The sequence below is a fragment of the Salvelinus alpinus genome, chromosome 2 (assembly GCF_045679555.1).
Source record: "Salvelinus alpinus chromosome 2, SLU_Salpinus.1, whole genome shotgun sequence".
NCBI classification, from domain to species: domain Eukaryota; kingdom Metazoa; phylum Chordata; class Actinopteri; order Salmoniformes; family Salmonidae; genus Salvelinus; species Salvelinus alpinus.
Window position 1 is genome coordinate 76,632,166 of NC_092087.1, and position 22,583 is coordinate 76,654,748.

The window sequence follows — 22,583 nt, forward strand, 5'->3', positions numbered from 1 at the left end:
CACAAGAGGGCGGAATTGCTCTTGGAACATTGCGTAAATTACTTCCTGTGCCAAAGTGCAAGGTCTGACCTAGCCATCTGGCTAACAGCGTGAATGATACCTTCCTGAGATGTTTTCTCACATATTTTGCAAGATAGAAGCCAGCTAACATGGTTGGTAAATTAGTTATTTCTTATTGTCGTTTGTGCTCAATATTAGACTGTCAGTTGTATAGCCACTAATATAGAATAGAGTAAAACAGAATACCGTTAGAAGAAATTGGATGAATGAGGATGCAGCAAAATAATCGGTTCTCTGTTGTATGGCTTCTTGCTCTCTAAACAGCTTGTAGTTTTAAACAAAAACAAAGTATTTTTGTATTTCTCATGTCTCCATCTGTTGCCCTCTGCCCCTCTCCTGCTATCTCTACCCTATTTCCCTACCCTCTCTCTGTCTCTATCCCACAGCATAGGTCTACAACACTCTTCCCTCGGCTGTCCTACCATGTGCTGGCCCACTGCAGAGGATACTGTGTGTTGAGAGGCAGCTCAAGGTCGCTAATCTGTGGCCCACAACCCCATGTAGTCAGCCGATTGGAGCCAAGATGGACGCCTAGTATCCAACACAGCTACCCAGTACCCCCATCCCCCCACATCACTACTCTCACCAAATACTCAGACGTATCCACCCAAAAATACAACCTCATCTACTCCTTACCTCACATCAAACTCCTGAGAGCGGTCTCCAGACTCAAACTGATCCAAACCGGAATCACCATGCTCTTACTCCCGCCCGTCTACTACATGTATTCCCAAGGAGATGCTTCGTACCTACTGGTTAGCTACAGCACGGGGATAGCGGCGTTCGCCGCCGTCATGCTCTACTCGGCTAGTCACTACCTGAGACGCGTCGTCGGGATGATGTACCTGGATGAGTCCCAGACGACGCTGAAAGTGTCTCACCTGACGTTCTGGGGACGCAGGAAGGACGTGTATCTGCCTGTGACAGACGTTATGACTCTGGGGGACACCGGGGACTCCATAGGGGAGACTATATTGAGGTTGAAGCGATATAGTAGTTCTGAGACGCTGTACTTCTCGACTAGACTGGGACGTGTTGTGGATAGGCAGGCCTTTGAGAAAGTGTTTGGGACTTTGATTTGATGTTTTTATAGGGCTTTTCAGAGCCAAACCAAGCTGTACTGAGCCAAACAGAGCCAAACCAAGCTGTACTGAGCCAAACCAAGCTGTACTGAGCCAAACCAAGCTGTACTGAGCCAAACAGAGCCCTGCCAAGCATCCATTATAGTTCCTGGAACTGTGCTGAAAAGATCTGAGCCAGCACAGTTGGGTCCGGGTTGACACAGTGGTGTGAAAAGGGTATTTTATGTTGTGAGCATTTAACATGTTGTATATTCAGCAGCTAAAGAGATGACTACCTACATGTACTGCAGTTTGTTCTGTCCCATTTCTTGACTACTGTGTGTGACCAAAATAAACAGTGACATTTGTGTTGGACAGCTGCTCAGACTCACAGCCTTCAATAAATACACCCTGATCATTTAAGCAAAAATATTTTACAGGTTTATTTTAAGGTACAGTACACAAAACACTATACAGAAAATGTCTACAGTTATTTGACATTTAGAAAGTCCATTGCAATCAATCAGCCCACAGTCTATTATGGAAATAATTTTCTTATAGCGTTGGAGTGAAATAATGTACAGTAATATACAGGAGTGTATACCCTGATGGTCGGCTATGAAGATCTTGAAGAACCATCTGGCCTTAATGGCAATATACCCTTAATCTTCACCCAGCACAGCCAGAAGAGGACTGGCCACCCCTCAGAGCCTGGTTCCTCTCTAGGTTTCCTCCTAGGTTCCTGCGTTTCTAGGGAGTTTTTCCTAGACACCGTGCTTCTACATCTGCAATTCTTGCTGTTTGGAGTTTTAGGCTGGGTTTCTGTATAGCACTTTGTGACATCAGCTGATGTGAAAAGGGCTTTGTAAATACATTTGATTGATTTGATTGATTGGAGGAGTGTCAACCTCTTCACTGCAGATTGACAGTGTATGGGTCTGTTTGAGCAGGGCCACATTGGATTCCTGTGTAGACTCTACTTGAGCTCAGCGATAGCGTCATTAAAGATATCCAGGAAGAGATGAGCATGGTGTTCCGTGAACACCAGAGCTGGTCGGAACCGGATAGACTGGGTTCCACAGCCCCCTAGAACCACACCTGGAACAAGAAAACAACATCATAAATAGTATTCATTCTTTACTAACGAATCAACGATTACTTGATTTGAATGTCGATACTAAGCTAGTAAATATTATGCTGGATATTGTCCTGCGTGCCCTTGAATCATTTGATAATCTTGCTAAATTGATAGTCTTATTCTTTTAGTTTATTCATCACATCCTACATGCTAAGAGTCTTACCCTTATTCCTGGCCTTGAGGATTCATCAGATCCTACATGCTAAGAGTCTTACCCTTATTCCTGGCCTAGAGGATTCATCACATCCTACATGCTAAGAGTCTTACCCTTATTCCTGGCCTTGAGGATTCATCAGATCCTACATGCTAAGAGTCTTACCCTTATTCCTGGCCTAGAGGATTCATCACATCCTACATGCTAAGAGTCTTACCCTTATTCCTGGCCTTGAGGATTCATCACATCCTACATGCTAAGAGTCTTACCCTTATTCCTGGCCTTGAGGATTCATCACATCCTACATGCTAAGAGTCTTACCCTTTTTCCTGGCCTTGAGGATTCATCACATCCTACATGCTAAGAGTCTTACCCTTATTCCTGGCCTTGAGGATTCATCACACCCTACATGCTAAGAGTCTTACCCTTATCCCTGGCCTTGAGGAGGAGGTTGTTGCGTGTGTCTTCATCCTTAACATCGATGGCACAGAACGTCCCGATGCCCCTCGCTCTACTGAGCAGGTGGGGGTACTTATCCTTGAAGAGAGAGGAGCGGGGTGATGCATGCTGTCTCACTCACACACACACACAAACTACAAACGACCACTCTCCCTCTACTCATAACACAACCACAGTAAATATCAAACAGTGATCATTCTTCACTCCCCTAACAGTGACTCCTAACCTTTGACCCTAACTCACCTGTAGGTCGTAGAGTCCCTCCAGCATGACCTTGCCTGACCTCTTGGCCTGGTCCAGCAGGTTCTCTGTCTTGATGACCTTTATGACCTCGGTCAGCAACAGGTTCTTAGTGTGGTCTCCAAGCCACGTGTTGAAGATCCTGAACGGCTGGAGAAGAAAATAAGAAAGGAGAGGAGAGGAGAGGAGAAGAGCAGAGAAGAGAAAGAAAATAAAATAAGGTAAAAAGGTTGATATAAAGGTACCACACATACACCCACCCACACACACACTACCATGTCAGGCTGAAAGCTATCTTTCTGGTAGTATCCTCCTGTCAGCATCTTCTTGCTGAAAGAGACGATGTCAGCGGGGTCGTCCAATCCCCAGTGCTCGTGGGCCCAGAATTTCCCCGTAGACCCGCCCCGTCTGCACCTCATCCACTAGGAAGGCACAGCCATGCTGACGGACACACAAAGGTCAGTAGGTTGAAATGACTAAAGACCTGTGTAATCACAATACTGTTTACAGTGTACTTACACAGTAAAGTACTGATTTCTAGATGAGTGTACCTTGATAGCTTCATATTATTTACCAATCAATGTATTTAAAGAAGTATTTGATAAAACACACCTTGGTAGGTGGCTTATACCAAGTCTCAATTAAAGGAATTCTACTCAATATCTACTAATTTGATCATTTTCACTAACAAGATAATCAAATCAGTTAGATTGTCAGCATGATTCATATCCCTCCAGATGCTCTGTACTCTGTCTATAACCAGTAAGGATCCTTTCTCTACCTTCTTGGTGATTCCCCTGAGCTTCCTGTAGAAGTCAAAGGAGGCGTGGTTATCCCCTCCCTCTGCCTGGATTGGCTCGATCACCACCCCCGCCACGTGCCGACCCTTCTGATTCCACTTCACTATCAGGTCCTCCGCCTGAGATGGGAGGGATTGAACGAGGGATGAGAGGAATAGAGGTAAGAATGAAGGTCAGGGGGGAGAATGAAAGAAAGGATAGTTCAGATGGATGAGGGGAATAAGGAATGAGAGTCAGTTGGATGGTCAGATTAGGAAGAAGAGATACTGTATATATAGAGAGAGACTCACCTCCTCCAGGCAGCGTGCCTCCTCCTGTGCGTTCTCCCTCTCAAACTGGTCCAGGGGGTACCTCAGCTGGGGGAAGGGGGCGATGGGCCAGTCAAAAGACGGCACGTCTAGCTTCTGTATGGCCTTGGTGTGAGTGGTGGCCAGACAGCCTGGGAGAATAGAAGAGCCTTGAGTTCAGACTTGATATTACGTGGTTCTAAAACCTATGTATTGTCATTACAATTACCTACATCCCAGTTGGAAGTACCTTGTGTACCCTCTCAGTACCCTAGTCAGATTGTATCAGCCTAAGTAATTAAGTAAGTACATATTAAAGTCTTACCCAGAGTTCTTCCGTGGGACAGAAGAGTCAGGTCAGGGCAGCCAGGAACCTGGAAAAAGAACGAGAGAACACCAGACTGAGAAACTGCTGGCCCTATATAACAAAATGACAAACGGGAGAGTTGTGAGGGAGTGTGAGTTACCTACCTGGTTGATGACACTAGTTCTTACTTCCTCTGGAGTTGGTTCCGGACTTCCTCTCATCTTGTTCTAAGAAACACATAGAGTAAAAGTCTGCTATATATACAGCCCATATTTAATATAGACTTTATAAATGCGTTACTGTCCATGGTCCTGCCCTTACTCTGTACCAGATGAAGATGGCTTTGTAGGCGTTCTCATTGGAGCAGGATCCACAGGCCATGGTCTGGACCCGGCTGAAGCCCTTGGGTGCCACCTAGTGGACAAATGGAGGAAGCGCACCAGTCATGTAATCACTTGAGTTATTTGATTTCATTCCATTTATTCTTGGGTTTGAATCCATTAATAAAGTACAAAGTCCAGGGGATAACACAACACAGTATCATAAAACACATATTTCCAATGTGGTCCTCTGTGTCCTGATATGTCTAGAAAGTGTATGCATGGTTAGTAATAGTGTTAACAGGCTGTGATGTTATATTCCGAGGTGTATTTGAAATCAAACTTACTGCCATCAGGCCGTTGACAAGCTTCTCAGAGAATTGCTCCGGTGGCATCATCCCAAGAGCTGGTCGGTTGACAAACGTTCCCTGACACAGATTGTAGAAAATAGTTACACATCATCAATGGCAAATCAAATGTTTTTCAATTCTCAAGATCAACATTGCTGCTTACCATATTTTTCGGATCCGTCATGACTTTTGTGAGTGACGGGTGATTGTATCATGGAAATCACAGAGAGAAAAACTTACATTTGAAGTCTTTCCTGACCACGTGACCTAACCAGGAACAACTCTGGGTCCTATAGAATAGAATATCCACCTATGGGTATGGATGCGATCTGGGTGTAGACATCCAGCATGCGGTTCCCATCCACGTCCACCAGGTAGTTACCTTTACTCTCCTCATAGTCACAGAAGAAGTTCACCTGGACAACACTCTGTAGAGGGGGACAGAGATGTTCAAGAGGGACAGAGATGTTCAAGAGGGACAGAGAAGAGGCTATTTTCACTGGTGCCGTTACACATGACTCATCGTACAAATCCGATATGATATGACTTGTGGACAGAGGACGTCAAGGAGAATAAGACACTTTTTTCACGATGTGGACATTTCTCTTCACCGTTTCTCTTTTTGTCCTTCAGCAGTGACATGACATTTCATTCATATTATATCATATAAATCTGAGTGTGTTATGTGTATTTCTTACCTGAATCCCCTACAGTTGTTGTGCTAGGATCTGTGGAGAACAACAGTAGAGATGAATGGATGCTACCAGTACGTAAGAAACAACCATGTCCTGAATTTAAAGTGCTTTGAATGGCTTCTTCTATTATATGTGTAATTGATTGATCCCTGAGAGCTTTGGCCAATGTTAATACTCACAAGATATTTCACAAACAGTCATAGACCGTTTTAAATTGTTAAAAAATATGTTGTTCCCATTACCATCCCTGCTACCCTAACTAACAGACAACAATACTGTTAGACAGTTGGCACATTACAGTGAGGGACAGATTTACTAAGCATTTGCACTACTGCATAGTTTTCACTTGTTTTTTCCATACGAGAATGAAAAACAATCCCATAAAACTGTCTTTAATAGTGTCCTTTTTCTTGCCTTTGCAAAGTGTGATAAACTTAGTAGGTCTGGTCCTTGGTGTGATATGGTCGAGAGTTGATCTATTGAGTTACCTTAGATCTGGGCCCTGGAACCTCAGTCTTCATACAAGGACCATCAAACTCAACTTCCTCAACTCTTTTAGCCGGTTGCTGATGGCGGTATCCTATGGAAAATGTGAACGAGATTCTATGGGTTATTTGAGTTATGAAGTTTGTGCCAACGCCAAAAACACATCCAATCAGTGGCAAGTCACAAGACAGTACGGCAAATCACAAATACCTCACGAGGAAGCTAGATATTCATCTGGAATGAGTGGGATTAAGAGGAGTGTACAGAGGTGGGAATTAATGATCAACTGTGTTTTCCAGTTGTCTTGTTCTGGCAAGTTGAATGGCCAGTATGGGTCAAAGACATGATGCTTGTTTGACTGACAGAAAGTACAGATGTAGGATCTTCATTTGAGCCAGTATGCCACTGCAGGAAATTAATCCTGCAGCAACAGGATAATTCATGGACATTTTTGTAGGGTTTGATACATTTTTCGTAAGCGAAAATCAAGTCCGACATTTTCAAAGTGGAAATTACAAACTTCAGAAGCCTTTTAAAACCTCAAATACACAAGTTTAAAATGTCCTGTATTGCAGGAAAGTTCTCCTGCAACAGGGTGATCAAATTAAGATACAACATAATGTAGCGATGCATTCAGAAACTCACAAGACATTCCACAATCTCCTTTCTTCCAATTGTCATTGTGTTCAACTTATTAGTTATTACCATAATGTTGATATGTACTATCTTTCTATAAATAGCATGTGAGAAGCCAGCCTTACCTATCACTAAACAGAAAATTCTCCAGTGTAAAAAAAAAACAAAACACAGTGTTAAATCAACACTGAAAGTGTGGAGTCTGTGGACCCATATAAACACAGGAACAGTGTTAAATTAACACTGAAAGTGTGGAGTCTGTGGACCCATATAAACACAGGAACAGTGTTAAATTAACACTGAAAGTGTGGAGTCTGTGGACCCATATAAACACAGGAACAGTGTTAAATTAACACTGAAAGTGTGGAGTCTGTGGACCCATATAAACACAGGAACAGTGTTAAATTAACACTGAAAGTGTGGAGTCTGTGGACCCATATAGACACAGGAACAGTGTTAAATTAACACTGAAAGTGTGGAGTCTGTGGACCCATATAAACACAGGAACAGTGTTAAATGAACACACTGCTTCGTGTAAAGCCTTATTGAAATATTTCCCAGAGTGCCTTGCCTTTCGAGTAAATTGTAGAGTTACCACCCATGACTGTATTTGTTAGTGACAGCGACATGGTTGTTGCATTCATCCATTTTGATAGATCTACTATGGTAAGTCATATACACGTTTCTCTCCTCTTACCTGAAGCAGACAACCCAAGGCTGGGTCTCAGAGAGGAAGCAAGACAGCGGTTTAGGATACTGGAGGCCATGCTCCTCAGCTACCACTGTAGCAAGAATGAAGAATGCAAAAAAAGGTTGATTTTCATATTTTCTTGACACTCTGCACATAAATACCAATAAAAAATACCAATATTTTAAAGGTCATCACACATACAGTATAACTTTAAAAATAGAATATTCATATCAAATGATATGCGCAGTAGTTTAAAATGTAAAGGAAACACTCACTGTGTGGAAGTGTGAAAATGTGGTGCAGGTGGAACCACAAGACTGTATGCCATCGTCCTTACTCCACAACAGCCTTTTATATCTCAACCACAGCCATTTAGAGAAGTGGGTGTGGAGGTGGGGGCCAGTGCGGAATCGTCCAGTATACCACACACCACTATCATTGACTACACTGCTCTCCTGGAGACTAAAGGGTCAGGTCCTGACAGTAATAATTACAGGATGGATCAAAATAGGTCGGTTTTAGATGACCTTATTTTTGTAAGAGGACTTCTATGACAGGTGGGGGAGGGTGGGTTTCATGTATTCATTCATTGCTGAGGTCAAGATTCTTACATCCTGAAATGTCCAGTTTTCCAAAATGTCAAACATTAAGCATATATGCCACCTGTTGGTAGACATTGGAACGACAGATTAACTTGGATTAACATGATTCATGTGGATTATTATTATGGCATGAAAACATTGAGCTGTAACTGTGATTTTAACTTCTCTTTATTAAAGCGTTATAGACCAAGAACCTTCCTGGCTAAGGCATCTATGTGTACTACATTCTGGTCTACAGTTTAACACAGGCAGCATTCCCAATACATCTCTTGGAATACAAAAGCGTTGATAAAACACATTTGTCAACATGTTTTTTTTAAATCAGCATTGCATACAGCGGACAGGTTTTCAAATAATGCTTTTCCAAACATATACATATTGTATTGCAATTACATAATTACAAGATCAAAATCTTTGCAACATTTACAGCATAAATACAGTTGTAACGGCTTTCTTCCTGGGATGAAGGAGAGGACCAAAATGCAGCGCAGTTAGTGTTCAACATGTTTAATTAAACCATAAACGATGAACATTAACAAACATTACAAAACAACAAACGTGAAAGCCGAGACAGTCCTATCTGGTGCAGAACACAAACACAGAGACAGGAAATAACCACCCACAATCCCCAACACAAAACAAACCACCTATATATGATTCTCAATCAGGGACAACGATTGACAGCTGTCTCTGATTGAGAACCATATCAGGCTGAACATAGAAACAGACGAACTAGACACACAACATAGAATTCCCACCCAGCTCACGTCCTGACCAACACTAAACAAGCAAAACACATAAGAACTCTGGTCAGGACGTTACAACAGTTGAAGTCGGAAGTTTACATACACCTTAGCCAAAACACCTTAGCCACCTTAAACTCAGTTTTTCACAATTCCTGACATTTAATCCTAGTAAAATTCCCTGTCTTAGGTCAGTTAGGATCACCATTTTATTTTAACAATGTGAAATGTCAGAATAATAGTAGAGAGAATGATTTGTTTCAGCTTTTATTTCTTTCATCACATTCCCAGTGGGTCAGAAGTTTACATACACTCAATTAGTATTTGGTAGCATTGCCTTTAAATTGTTTAACTTGTGTCAAACATTTTGGGTAGCCTTCCACAAGCTTCCCACAATAAGTTGGGTGAATTCTGGCCCATTCCTCCTGACAGAGCTGGTGTAACTGAGTCAGGTTTGTAGGCCTCCTTGCTCGCACACACTTTTTCAGTTCTGCCCACACTTTTTCTATAGGATTGAGGTAAGGGCTTTGTGATGGCTACTCCAATACCTTGACTTTGTTGTCCTTAAGCCATTTTGCCACAACTTTGGAAGTATGCTTGGGGTCATTGTCCATTTGGAAGACCCATTTGCGACCAAGCTTTAACTTCCTGACTGATGTCTTGAGATGTTGCTTCAATATATCCACATAATTTTCCTCCCTCATGATGCCATCTATTTTGTGAAGTGCACCAGTCCCTCCTGCAGCAAAGCACCCCCACAACATGATGCTGCCACCCCCGTGCTTCACAGTTGGGATGGTGTTCTTCAGCTTGCAAGCCTCCCCCTTTTTCCTCCAAACATCACGACGGTCATTATGGCCAAACAGTTCTCTTTTTGTTCCATCAGACCAGAGGACATTTCTCCAAAAAGTACGATCTTTGTCCCCATGTGCAGTTGCAAAGCGTAGTCTGGCTTTTTTCTGGTGGTTTTGGAGCAGTGGCTTCTTCCTTGCTGAGCGGCCTTTCAGGTTATGTCGATATAGGACTTGTTTTTACTGTGGATAGAGATACTTTTGTACCTGTTTCCTCCAGCATCTTCACAAGGTCCTTTGCTGTTGTTCTGGGATTGATTTGCACTTTTCGCACCAAAGTACATTTACATTTAAGTCATTTAGCAGACGCTCTTATCCAGAGCGACTTACAAATTGGTGCATTCACCTTATGATATCCAGTGGAACAACCACTTTACAATAGTGCATCTAACTCTTTTAAGTGGGGGGGGGGGTAGAAGGATTACTTTATCCTATCCTAGGTATTCCTTAAAGAGGTGGGGTTTCAGGTGTCTCCGGAAGGTGGTGATTGACTCCGCTGACCTGGCGTCGTGAGGGAGTTTGTTCCACCATTGGGGTGCCAGAGCAGCGAACAGTTTTGACTGGGCTGAGCGGGAACTGTACTTCCTCAGAGGTAGGGAGGCGAGCAGGCCAGAGGTGGATGAACGCAGTGCCCTTGTTTGGGTGTAGGGCCTGATCAGAGCCTGAAGGTACGGAGGTGCCGTTCCCCTCGCAGCTCCGTAGGCAAGCACCATGGTCTTGTAGCGGATGCGAGCTTCAACTGGAAGCCAGTGGAGAGAGCGGAGGAGCGGGGTGACGTGAGAGAACTTGGGAAGGTTGAACACCAGACGGGCTGCGGCGTTCTGGATGAGTTGTAGGGGTTTAATGGCACAGGCAGGGAGCCCAGCCAACAGCGAGTTGCAGTAATCCAGACGGGAGATGACAAGTGCCTGGATTAGGACCTGCGCCGCTTCCTGTGTGAGGCAGGGTCGTACTCTGCGAATGTTGTAGAGCATGAACCTACAGGAACGGGTCACCGCCTTGATGTTAGTTGAGAACGACAGGGTGTTGTCCAGGATCACGCCAAGGTTCTTAGCGCTCTGGGAGGAGGACACAATGGAGTTGTCAACCGTGATGGCGAGATCATGGAACGGGCAGTCCTTCCCCGGGAGGAAGAGCAGCTCCGTCTTGCCGAGGTTCAGCTTGAGGTGGTGATCCGTCATCCACACTGATATGTCTGCCAGACATGCAGAGATGCGATTCGCCACCTGGTTATCAGAAGGGGGAAAGCAGAAGATTAATTGTGTGTCGTCTGCATAGCAATGATAGGAGAGACCATGTGAGGATATGACAGAGCCAAGTGACTTGGTGTATAGCGAGAGCATATAGCATTCATCTCTAGGAGACAGAACGCGTCCCCTTCCTGAGCGATATGACGGCTGCGTGGTCCCATGGTGTTTGTACTTGCATACTATTGTTTGTACAGATGAACGTGATACCTTCAGGCGTTTGGAAATTGCTCCCAAGGATGAACCAGACTTGTGGAGGTCTACAATTGGTTTTCTGAGGTCTTGGCGGATTTCTTTTGATTTTCCCATGATGTCAAGCAAAGAGGCACTGAGTTTGAAGGTTGGCCTTGAAATACATCCACAGGTACACCTCCAATTGACTCAAATGATGTCAATTAGCCTATTAGAAGCTTCTAAATTCATGGAATTATTTTCTGGAATTTTCCAAGGTGTTTAAACAGTCAACTTAGTGTATGTAAACTTCTGACCCACTGGAATTGTGATACAATGAATTATAAGTGAAATAATCTGTCTGTGAACAATTGCTGGGTAAATTACTTGTGTCATGCACAAAGTAGATGTCCTAACCGACTTGCCACAACTATAGTTTGTTAACAAGAAATTTGTGGAGTGGCTGAAAAACAAATGTTAATGACTCCAACCTAAGTGTATGTAAACCTCCGACTTCAACTGTATATGCCTAAAATACACTGTACTGCAAGTACAGTATAGTTTCAATACACACTTACAGCCATAAATGAAAGTTGAACAATGTAACTATTCAGTGTTGATAAGCAGAATAGTGCAGGTGATAAGTACTGAAGAGGACATTACTAAGGAGATCATCTGCATGTAGGCAGTGAAAAGATTAATTAAAGACGGGTTCATACCCTACAACATTACAGTAACATCATTACTACAACAACCAGCTGGTATCAACACAGCAACGAAGGGAGTGAGAGAAATAAAGAATGAAAAGGATTGAGGGAGGGAACAAGTTCATTAGTCTGGACAAAGCTTAGCCATCCTCCTCCAGAAGTCCATCATTTCCTTGTTGAGTCTTCCGCCCTTTAAACATATGATTGGCTGAATCAGTCCGTGACAGATCACATGAGGTACCAGGCAGCCAATCCGGCGACAGCAGCCGCCCAGCTGGCCAGAACCATCTGACCAACAGGATGTCTCAGCAGCATCATGGCTAACTGACAGGCAAAGTTAGTGTTGCCACTGGCCACTAGAGAGAGAGAGGAGGAAGAGGAGGAAGAGAAGAAAGAGAAGGATAATAATTCAGTTATTCATGTTCTAATTTCTAGAAACTATCTTGAGTGAAAGATTGCATTGTGACCTCATTCTGTTACTACTGTTAGTACCAAATGTGTTGTCATATGACTTGACATGTCTAATTGATGCCAAACACAGAAAAAGGAGATGTTAAAGTGTGAGAAGTTCAGGCAGGCAGCTTACCCATTTTGGCAGAGTAGTAAGGGCACTTGTTAATGTCTCCGTCCATGTCCCCATGGCCATGTCCTGGGAACCCTGCGTCCAACACCTCCTCCTTGATGCTCTTCCCTGCCTCCTCCAGCTCTGTGAACACCTGGGGACAGGTAAGTATCCAACAGCATTAAATCAGCATCTTACAACAAAATCCTACAAACATTTAATGAGTATGATGTTTAAAAGGCCAAACCATATTCCCAAACCCTTTTACATCATTTATATTACACTTATCAAGTGTTATGCCTTCATATCAGTGTTCTTCAAGCTCAAAACAGCTGTTACGCTAACCACAAGACACCTGTTACGCTAACCACAAGACAGCTGTTACGCTAACCACAAGACAGCTGTTATGCTAACCACAAGACAGCTGTTACGCTAACCACAAGACAGCTGTTATGCTAACCACAAGACAGCTGTTATGCTAACCACAAAACAGCTGTTACGCTAACCACAAGACAGCTGTTATGCTAACCACAAGACAGCTGTTACGCTAACCACAAGACAGCTGTTACGCTAACCACAAGACAGCTGTTACACTAACCACAAGACAGCTGTTATGCTAACCACAAGACAGCTGTTATGCTAACCACAAAACAGCTGTTATGCTAACCACAAGACAGCTGTTATGCTAACCACAAGACAGCTGTTATGCTAACCACAAGACAGCTGTTATGCTAATCACAAGACAGCTGTTATGCTAACCACAAGACAGCTGTTATGCTAACCACAAGACAGCTGTTAGGATACCTATCATATGTCAGTACTACATGTGGTAGATCACTACTAGCATCATGAAATCACAGCCTGATCCACCATCCTGAATAAACCGCGTGGAGCGAAACCGAATGTAAGCTAGCGAGATCAGGATGGTCGAACGAGGTTAATGAAAACCACCCTGATCAATAATATCTTACCTCCATGTTGAACTTGAAGGCCAGGTTAGACTCGGCTATGATCCTCTCCTTGGTCTCCTGGTCCATCTCCAGCTCGTTCATCCTGCTCCTGTACAACTGTTTAAAGGCCTTGGTGCTGTGGATGCCCTCAAACTGGTAGAAGTGCAGCCCCTCGCCACTAGAGGGCAGCTTCAGCGCCCGCTGTGCCACCTTCATTAGAATAGGGTTCATTTTAGTAAATTAATTAGAATCAATTAGAAAATGCTGACACTGATATGTTTGTTAAAATGTTTTTATTATTTTAAAGATGAACTGAAATCACTTTTTGTTGAGTATAAACCTTCTCTCATAGCTAATACAATGTCATATAAATGTTATTGTGGACTACAATTCAGTTTCTGTGTTGTAAACTACCAAAGTGCATCATTGTGGCAGTTGTATCGATATAAGTGTGAAATAAACCCTTTTATGTACCTTCTTAAGGATCTGACCCCCAGAGAGGTCACCCATGTAGCGGGTGTAGGAGTGGGCCACCAGCAGGACCGGGTCTTCACGTCCCACTTCGTGGATGCGGTCTACATATGGCTGGGTGCCCGGGGAGCAGGTGACCTGGTTCAACCAATCAATCATTCACTTAATCAATCAATCAAATCAGTTACCCAGCCTAGACCCCAAAGAGCAAGCAGAAGCAGAAGCAGAAGCAGAAGCAGATTGAATAGAAATACACTCCCTAGAAGGAAGAAACCGATGACTGATTCACACTATAAGGCCAAACCAAGCCGAGCTGAGCTGTACTGGGTTGGCCTGGTTACGCGTCCACCATAGTTACGGTAACTGTGCACTACCAGCACAGTGCGGTTTGGGTCAGCCCTATAGTGTGAACCAGGCACCAGATAGGATCCCGGTTCAGAGGAGTGACCGGGGCCCGTCCTCTTCTGGCTGCACCTGGTTCTCCCAGTCTTCTCCATAGAAGTACTCCAGGTCCCGGGCCAGAGCCTCACGTCGGTGCAGCTCAGTGGGGAAGTAGATGGGGGCAAACTGGGGGTGGTCCCTGTTCCTCTCTATCTCCTCCTCCATGGCAGTATAGACAAAGTAGAGCGCCACTGTGCCCCGCTGGAGGGAGGGAGGAGGGGAAGAGGGAGAGACAGAAAGAGAGAGAGCACGTAGGAGAGAGACAGAGGTGAAATATTAACTCACAGGAAGACAGAAATGCAGGTCATATTCAGTTCAGTTCCAGTCTATTATTGAATAGAACTGACTAAGGCAGTAAAGTGAATACGTGAATATTACACATGCAGTATTTCAATGAAACGTTCTTATCCAACTCAACCATTTGACTGAATAAAGGAACAGTTTAAATGAATTTGATCAGGGGTCAATGTGTAACATGGTTTGTCTGGGCCTGTCAGTTAACCCATTCTCGCCCAGCCCTGCAGACTGACCTTAAACAGTTCTCTTTGGATGCGTCCCCTGAGGAAGTCTTTGACAAACTGGCAGTTCTCTGCTCTGTCGTGGGACTCCTTGGTTCCCTCCGCTAGCAACTCGGACAGGTCATCTGGACTGGGGAGGTGAAGAACAGATGGAGGAACAACAGACAGACAGATAGTAAAAAAGGTCAAATCATTCACATGTAAAGGTATGCAAGCTGACACTCTTGGTCATAAAATAATGAAGTCCTGTATCACTATACAGATTGGTGATGGACGACAGATAAAAATAACAGGTGAAAACTATTAACTGCTAAGAGCATGCAAACATAGCCTATGTTTATATACTCCTTGTTACTCATCATCATACCAAATCCTTGTTACTCATCATCATGCCAACTCCTTGTTACTCATTATCATACCAACTCCTTGTTACTCATTATCATACCAACTCCTTGTTACTCATCATCATGCCAACTCCTTGTTACTCATCATCATTTCAACTCCTTGTTACTCATCATCATTTCAACTCCTTGTTACTCATTATCATACCAACTCCTTGTTACTCATCATCATCCCAAATCCTTGTTACTCATTATCATACCAACTCCTTGTTACTCATCATCATGCCAACTCCTTGTTACTCATCATCATTTCAACTCCTTGTTACTCATCATCATGCCAACTCCTTGTTACTCATCATCATGCCAAATCATTGTTACTCATCATCATTTCAACTCCTTGTTACTCATCATCATTTCAACTCCTTGTTACTCATCATCATACCAACTCCTTGTTACTCATCATCATTTCAACTCCTTGTTACTCATCATCATACCAACTCCTTGTTACTCATCATCATGCCAACTCCTTGTTACTCATCATCATTTCAACTCCTTGTTACTCATCATCATACCAACTCCTTGTTACTCATCATCATGCCAACTCCTTGTTACTCATCATCATTTCAACTCCTTGTTACTCATCATCATGCCAAATCCTTGGTTGGTTGGGTGGTTGGTTGGCTGTCCGTCTGTCTGTCTGTCTGTCTGTCTGTCTGTCTGTCTGTCTGTCTGTCTGTCTGTCTGTGTTTTGCTTCTCTGTGGAGGTGAAACAACCAGAGAGCATTTGGTATGACGATAGAAGGATGAGACGGAAACCTTTAAATGAGGTCCTGAGTCCGACTCCTGACCACAGTAGCTCTGGTGTGCTTCTGTGGCCAAAAGTGTTGACACACATGACCCTCTGACATAAGGGGTTGTGTATTACAGTGCCATTATTATGTTCAGACATATCTTTACTTTGGATAGGCCAACAGAAGATTACAGGTTCCATTCAGACCCATAACATATATTTCTGAATACGTAGGCTAATAATTGTATATTTACATAGAAATATACATAAACATGCAATCTGCAAAATATCATAACATGTAGATATTTACATAACTTATAATACATCAAATGTACATGTACATGAATAGAACAAATGTAACTGTACAGTGACATGCTTACTTGCAGTTCTTCCTCAACAGTACAGAATTCATAATAAAACAGAGAATGAATACAACTCACTGTAGGCTACAGTAGAGTATGATACAGTAGTTCTACTGTAGGCTACAGTAGAGTATGATACAGTAGTTCTACTGTAGGCTACAGTAGAGTATGATACAGTAGTTTTACTGTAGGCTACAGTAGAGTATGATACAGTAGTTCTACTGTAGGCTACAGTAGCAGTCTATGTACACAGTAGTTGCTACTGTAGGCTACAGTTAGACAGTGTAAGTACATGTAGTCTAGTACTGTAGGCTACAGTAGAGTATGATACAGTAGTTCTACTGTAGGCTACAGTAGAGTGTGATACAGTAGTTATACTGTAGGCTACAGTAGAGTATGATACAGTAGTTCTACTGTAGGCTACAGTAGAGTATGATACAGTAGTTATACTGTAGGCTACAGTAGAGTATGATACAGTAGTTCTACTGTAGGCTACAGTAGAGTATGATACAGTAGTTCTACTGTAGGCTACAGTAGAGTATGACACAGTAGTTCTACTGTAGGCTACAGTAGAGTATGACACAGTAGTTCTACTGTAGGCTACAGTAGAGTATGATACAGTAGTTCTACTGTAGGCTACAGTAGAGTATGACACAGTAGTTCTACTGTAGGCTACAATAGAGTATGATACAGTAGTTCTACTGTAGGCTACAGTAGAGTATGATACAGTAGTTCTACTGTAGGCTACAGTAGAGTATGATACAGTAGTTATACTGTAGGCTACAGTAGAGTATGATACAGTAGTTTTACTGTAGGCTACAGTAGAGTATGATACAGTAGTTATACTGTAGGCTACAGTAGAGTATGATACAGTAGTTATACTGTAGGCTACAGTAGAGTATGATACAGTAGTTATACTGTAGGCTACAGTAGAGTATGGTACAGTAGTTATACTGTAGGCTACAGTAGAGTATGATACAGTAGTTATACTGTAGGCTACAGTAGAGTATGGTACAGTAGTTCCACTGTAGGCTACAATAGAGTATGATACAATAGTTATACTGTAGGCTACAGTAAAGTATGATCCAGTAGTTATACTGTAGGCTACAGTAGAGTATGATACAGTAGTTCCACTGTAGGCTACAGTAGAGTATGATACAGTAGTTCCACTGTAGGCTACATCCAATCAATACAAATAGGATATATGCAGCAACTTTACAAATGATCATATACTTCTCTATTTGACATGTCTACGTGCTGGCAACAACATCGCCTGCCATGAGCGACAGTACACTATCGGACAGTTACAAAACTCACTGACATTGCGCTGAGCCTTGTATAACAAGCCCACATGAGTCTAACGTCCATGCCATTGCACAAAAATTATATTTGCACGAATTCTCGGTTGCGCATAGATACATTCGTAAACTTATATCTAGCTCTATCTTTTATGCCGAGTGAACATATATTGATGTATTTGTTTACCTTGATAGTAGGTACAGTAGTAAATATTCGCTGCAGAAAAGGCGGCGTGTGTTGAGTGACGCCAGCCAACCAGATTGTTTGCCATAACAGAAGGCGGGCTCTACTCGAAGCACACGTTGATAGAAATGGACACAGAAATTGAGCAGCTAGGTTGAATCAAAACCTGCTATAAGCATATCATTTTAATAGGTGTGATGCAGTTGTATATAGCTTTTAACAAAATTCGCAGAGATCATTTAGCCATGTTGTAATTTATTTGCAATGTAATTTCACAGCTGTGGTTAATTGTCGTTTGAACCAGTTCCTTTCCAATTTCTTTTAAATACCAATAGCAACGCACTAATACATGGATCAATACATTTTCCAGTGACATTACCAAGTTCATATCAACTCTATGTTTCAAGGCCTCAAAACCAAGTTCATATCATCAGAGGGAAACAGTCGGTCCTTTTTCCAGAAGGCCTGCACAACCCTCAATTCATTATTCTTATCACCTCTTCCACAATGTAGCGCATTTCTACCAGTGATACTGGCTAAAGTAGCATTGGTTTGAGTGAAAGCATAACATTACTAGCTCCTTAGACATGCAGATTGTCCTCAAATGAATGATTGGAAAGATTTAAAATTAAATGAAGAAACCTGCTAAAGGTGAGACAATTTGTCCAAGCTAGAACTGTAGGCTATGTCAGAGATATAAGATTTTGTTGAGGTTTTAAAAAAAATGTGTACTGTGAGAAGGACTTATTTTGAAAATAATACGTACATACTGTTACATTGCTTGAATTCAAATGACTAATTTCAGTAGCTGTGTTTTTTTGTTGTGTTTTTCGTGTGTGTGCTTGTGCGTTCACTAACCAACGTTATCTATATTATTCTAGCGTCACAAAATGGTTCAATCTTCCTTGATTTCCGGTGTAATCAGGCCAATGATAAGATATAGAAAAACAAGGCTTTGTTATATCAGAGTAAGAAACGCTAAAGATCCATCTATCCCAAAGAACGGGCAATAAAGAGAGGTAGGTAAGAAAAGTGGTGGGAAAAGTACCCAATTGTCATACTTGAGTAAAAGTAAAGAGATTAATTGAAAATGACTCCAGAAAAACATGAAAGTCACCCAGTAAAAAAAAGTCTAAGAGTATTTGTTGTTAAATATACATACGTTTCGAAAGTAAATGTAATTGCTCAAATATACTTTAGTATCAAAAGTAAAAGTATAAATCATTTCAAATTCCTTATTCCAAACCAGACGGCACAATTTTCTTGTTTTTTACACTCCAACACCCTGACATCAGCTATAAACGAAGCATTTGTGTTTAGTGAGTCCGCCAGAGGCAGTAGGGATGACCAGGGATGTTCTTTTGATAAGTCCGTGAATTGGACCATTTTCATGTCCTGGTAAGCATTCAAAATGTAACGAGTACTTTTGGGTGTCAGGGGAAATGTGTGGATTAATAAATACATTATTTTCTTTAGGAATTAAGTCACAGTAAAAGTTGTCAAAAATATAAATACACTGCTCAAAAAAATAAAGGGAACACTTAAACAACACAATGTAACTCCAAGTCAATCACACTTCTGTGAAATCAAACTGTACACTTAGGAAGCAACACTGATTGACAATAAATTTCACATGCTGTTGTGCAAATGGAATAGACAAAAGGTGGAAATTATAGGCAATTAGCAAGACACCCCCAAAAAAGGAGTGATTCTGCAGGTGGTGACCACAGACCACTTCTCAGTTCCTATGCTTCCTGGCTGATGTTTTGGTCACTTTTGAATGCTGGCGGTGCTCTCACTATAGTGGTAGCATGAGACGGAGTCTACAACCCACACAAGTGGCTCAGGTAGTGCAGTTCATCCAGGATGGCACATCAATGCGAGCTGTGGCAAAAAGGTTTGCTGTGTCTGTCAGCGTAGTGTCCAGAGCATGGAGGCGCTACCAGGAGACAGGCCAGTACATCAGGAGACGTGGAGGAGGCCGTAGGAGGGCAACAACCCAGCAGCAGGACCGCTACCTCCGCCTTTGTGCAAGGAGGTGCACTGCCAGCGCCCTGCAAAATGACCTCCAGCAGGCCACAAATGTGCATGTGTCTGCTCAAACGGTCAGAAACAGACTCCATGAGGGTGGTATGAGGGCCCGACGTCCACAGGTGGGGGTTGTGCTTACAGCCCAACACCGTGCAGGACGTTTGGCATTTGCCAGAGAACACCAAGATTGGCAAATTCGCCACTGGCACCCTGTGCTCTTCACAGATGAAAGCAGGTTCACACTGAGCACATGAGCACATGTGACAGACGTGACAGAGTCTGGAGACGCCGTGGAGAACGTTCTGCTGCCTGCAACATCCTCCAGCATGACCGGTTTGGCGATGGGTCAGTCATGGTGTGGTGTGGCATTTCTTTGTGGGGCCGCACAGCCCTCCATGTGCTCGCCAGAGGTAGCCTGACTGCCATTAGGTACCGAGATGAGATCCTCAGACCCCTTGTGAGACCATATGCTGACACATGCACATTTGTGGCCTGCTGGAGGTCATTTTGCAGGGCGCTGGCAGTGCACCTCCTTGCACAAAGGCGGAGGTAGCGGTCCTGCTGCTGGGTTGTTGCCCTCCTACGGCCTCCTCCACGTCTCCTGATGTACTGGCCTGTCTCCTGGTAGCGCCTCCATGCTCTGGACACTACGCTGACAGACACAGCAAACCTTTTTGCCACAGCTCGCATTGATGTGCCATCCTGGATGAACTGCACTACCTGAGCCACTTGTGTGGGTTGTAGACTCCGTCTCATGCTACCACTAGAGTGAGAGCACCGCCAGCATTCAAAAGTGACCAAAACATCAGCCAGGAAGCATAGGAACTGAGAAGTGGTCTGTGGTCACCACCTGCAGAATCACTCCTTTTTTGGGGGTGTCTTGCTAATTGCCTATAATTTCCACCTTTTGTCTATTCCATTTGCACAACAGCATGTGAAATTTATTGTCAATCAGTGTTGCTTCCTAAGTGTACAGTTTGATTTCACAGAAGTGTGATTGACTTGGAGTTACATTGTGTTGTTTAAGTGTTCCCTTTATTTTTTTGAGCAGTGTAGTAAAGTACAGATACCCCAAAAAACTACTTAAGTAGTACATTAATGTATTTTTACTTATGTACTTTACACAACTGGGTAAGAGGAGTTGCCAACATGTCTTTGCTTTTTAACCAGAATTTATTTAAGAGCCATGTATGTTTACTTCTGTCAGTGCACTTAAAAGTTTTCTAAAACCCTATTATTATATGTAAACTTGAGCATGTGCGAGAGAGACAGAGAGATATACATTTTTCTGATTAGTTACTTATGACAAAGTGTCTCATAAAGTTCATTGGGATATTCCAAGGTGGGTCCGCTGACAGTGGTGACTATGTGTGCTCACACTGAGGACACCACTAAATTATTGGATATGGGGAGGATAAACTGATCCTAGATCTGTGCCAAGGGCAACTAATACCTAGAGACAAATAATATATGTGTAAACAATAATGGCGATATGGAAACCTAAACCTATAAAAGGTGTGTAGTAAATAAAATTTAAAAAATGCTATTATTTCTTGCTGAAATGAAAGATATGTTTCCAAAACCGTACCGCGTACGATGCATTTTAACGTTCAGAACGAGGGGTTCTTATTAACAGAACTCCCTCGGCCAGAAGATACTATCATCAATAGGCGCCAAAGGAAGTTAGCGTCTATGAATGGGTTAGGTGTGATCTATGAATGGGTTAGTTGTGATCTATGAATGGGTTATGTGTGATCTATGAATGGGTTAGGTGTGATCTATGAATGGGTTATGTGTGATCTATGAATGGGTTAGGTGTGATCTATGAATGGGTTATGTGTGATATATGAATGGGTTAGGTGTGATCTATGAATGGGTTAGGTGTGATCTATGAATGGGTTAGGTGTGATCTATGAATGGGTTATGTGTGATCTATGAATGGGTTAGGTGTGATCTATGAATGGGTTAGTTGTGATCTATGCATTGATTGTATTTAGCTGGACAAGCTAGATTTAGTTACCATGTGCATAATCATCCATTTTTCCCACATTTATATTCTCATTTTATTCAGTCGCCGGGGAGGAGAATGCAGAACCCTGCATTACCTCAACACCAGTTAAGGAAGGGAAGGGAGAGGTAATTGGAACAGAACAGAGGGAGAGAGAGGGCATACAATCTCAATAAATGTATCTCGATTCCTTGCATCATATCTCCTTGCCTCCTTTTCAACTGTATCAGAGTATGTAAGTTATGAGCCGTAATATTGACATGAACATTTTTATATTTGGCTGCCAAACTTGCTCCAACCATTATGAAATGTAATGTTGTTAATTATTTTGCTTTCCCCATCATCCCAGAATCAAAGCAGTGGGGGAAATTGCACTCTTGTAACCTGCACTGCACAGTTTCCCCACTGTCTATACGTTTCAACACAAGATTTAAATAGTATTACACAATTCTAAAATGATTTAATTCAGTTGATATTACAAATATATTTATTAGGATCAATGTTAAACTGAAGCGGAAAGACTGACATTCATTAAACTGGTCTTTTATCTCCCGCAGGTTACGCAGGGATGGGAGAAGGGGGCACCTAAGACTGACATTCATTAAACTGGTCTTTTATCTCC

General features: G+C 42.6%; 2 protein-coding genes and 1 pseudogene across 2 annotated transcripts; 1 reads left to right on the forward strand and 2 right to left on the reverse strand.

The window, feature by feature from the left end:
* The first annotated feature begins 32 nt into the window (after positions 1–32).
* On the forward strand, positions 33–1,551 carry tmem186 (transmembrane protein 186). Its single transcript, XM_071389268.1, has 2 exons — positions 33–152; positions 447–1,551. The coding sequence occupies exons 1-2, from the start codon at positions 150–152 to the stop codon at positions 1,140–1,142; spliced, it is 699 nt and encodes a 232-aa protein (XP_071245369.1). The 5' UTR covers positions 33–149; the 3' UTR covers positions 1,143–1,551.
* A 16-nt stretch (positions 1,552–1,567) lies between these two features.
* On the reverse strand, positions 1,568–7,760 carry LOC139567776 (4-aminobutyrate aminotransferase, mitochondrial-like; annotated as a pseudogene).
* Positions 7,761–8,436: 676 nt separating this feature from the next.
* hmox2a (heme oxygenase 2a) lies at positions 8,437–15,384 on the reverse strand. Its single transcript, XM_071345856.1, has 7 exons — positions 15,371–15,384; positions 14,960–15,077; positions 14,463–14,630; positions 13,992–14,126; positions 13,539–13,727; positions 12,592–12,721; positions 8,437–12,361 (listed from the first exon to the last, which is right to left on the reverse strand). Exons 1-7 carry the CDS (start codon positions 15,382–15,384, stop codon positions 12,234–12,236), a joined length of 882 nt encoding a protein of 293 aa, XP_071201957.1. The 3' UTR covers positions 8,437–12,233.
* Between the last annotated feature and the right edge of the window lie 7,199 nt (positions 15,385–22,583).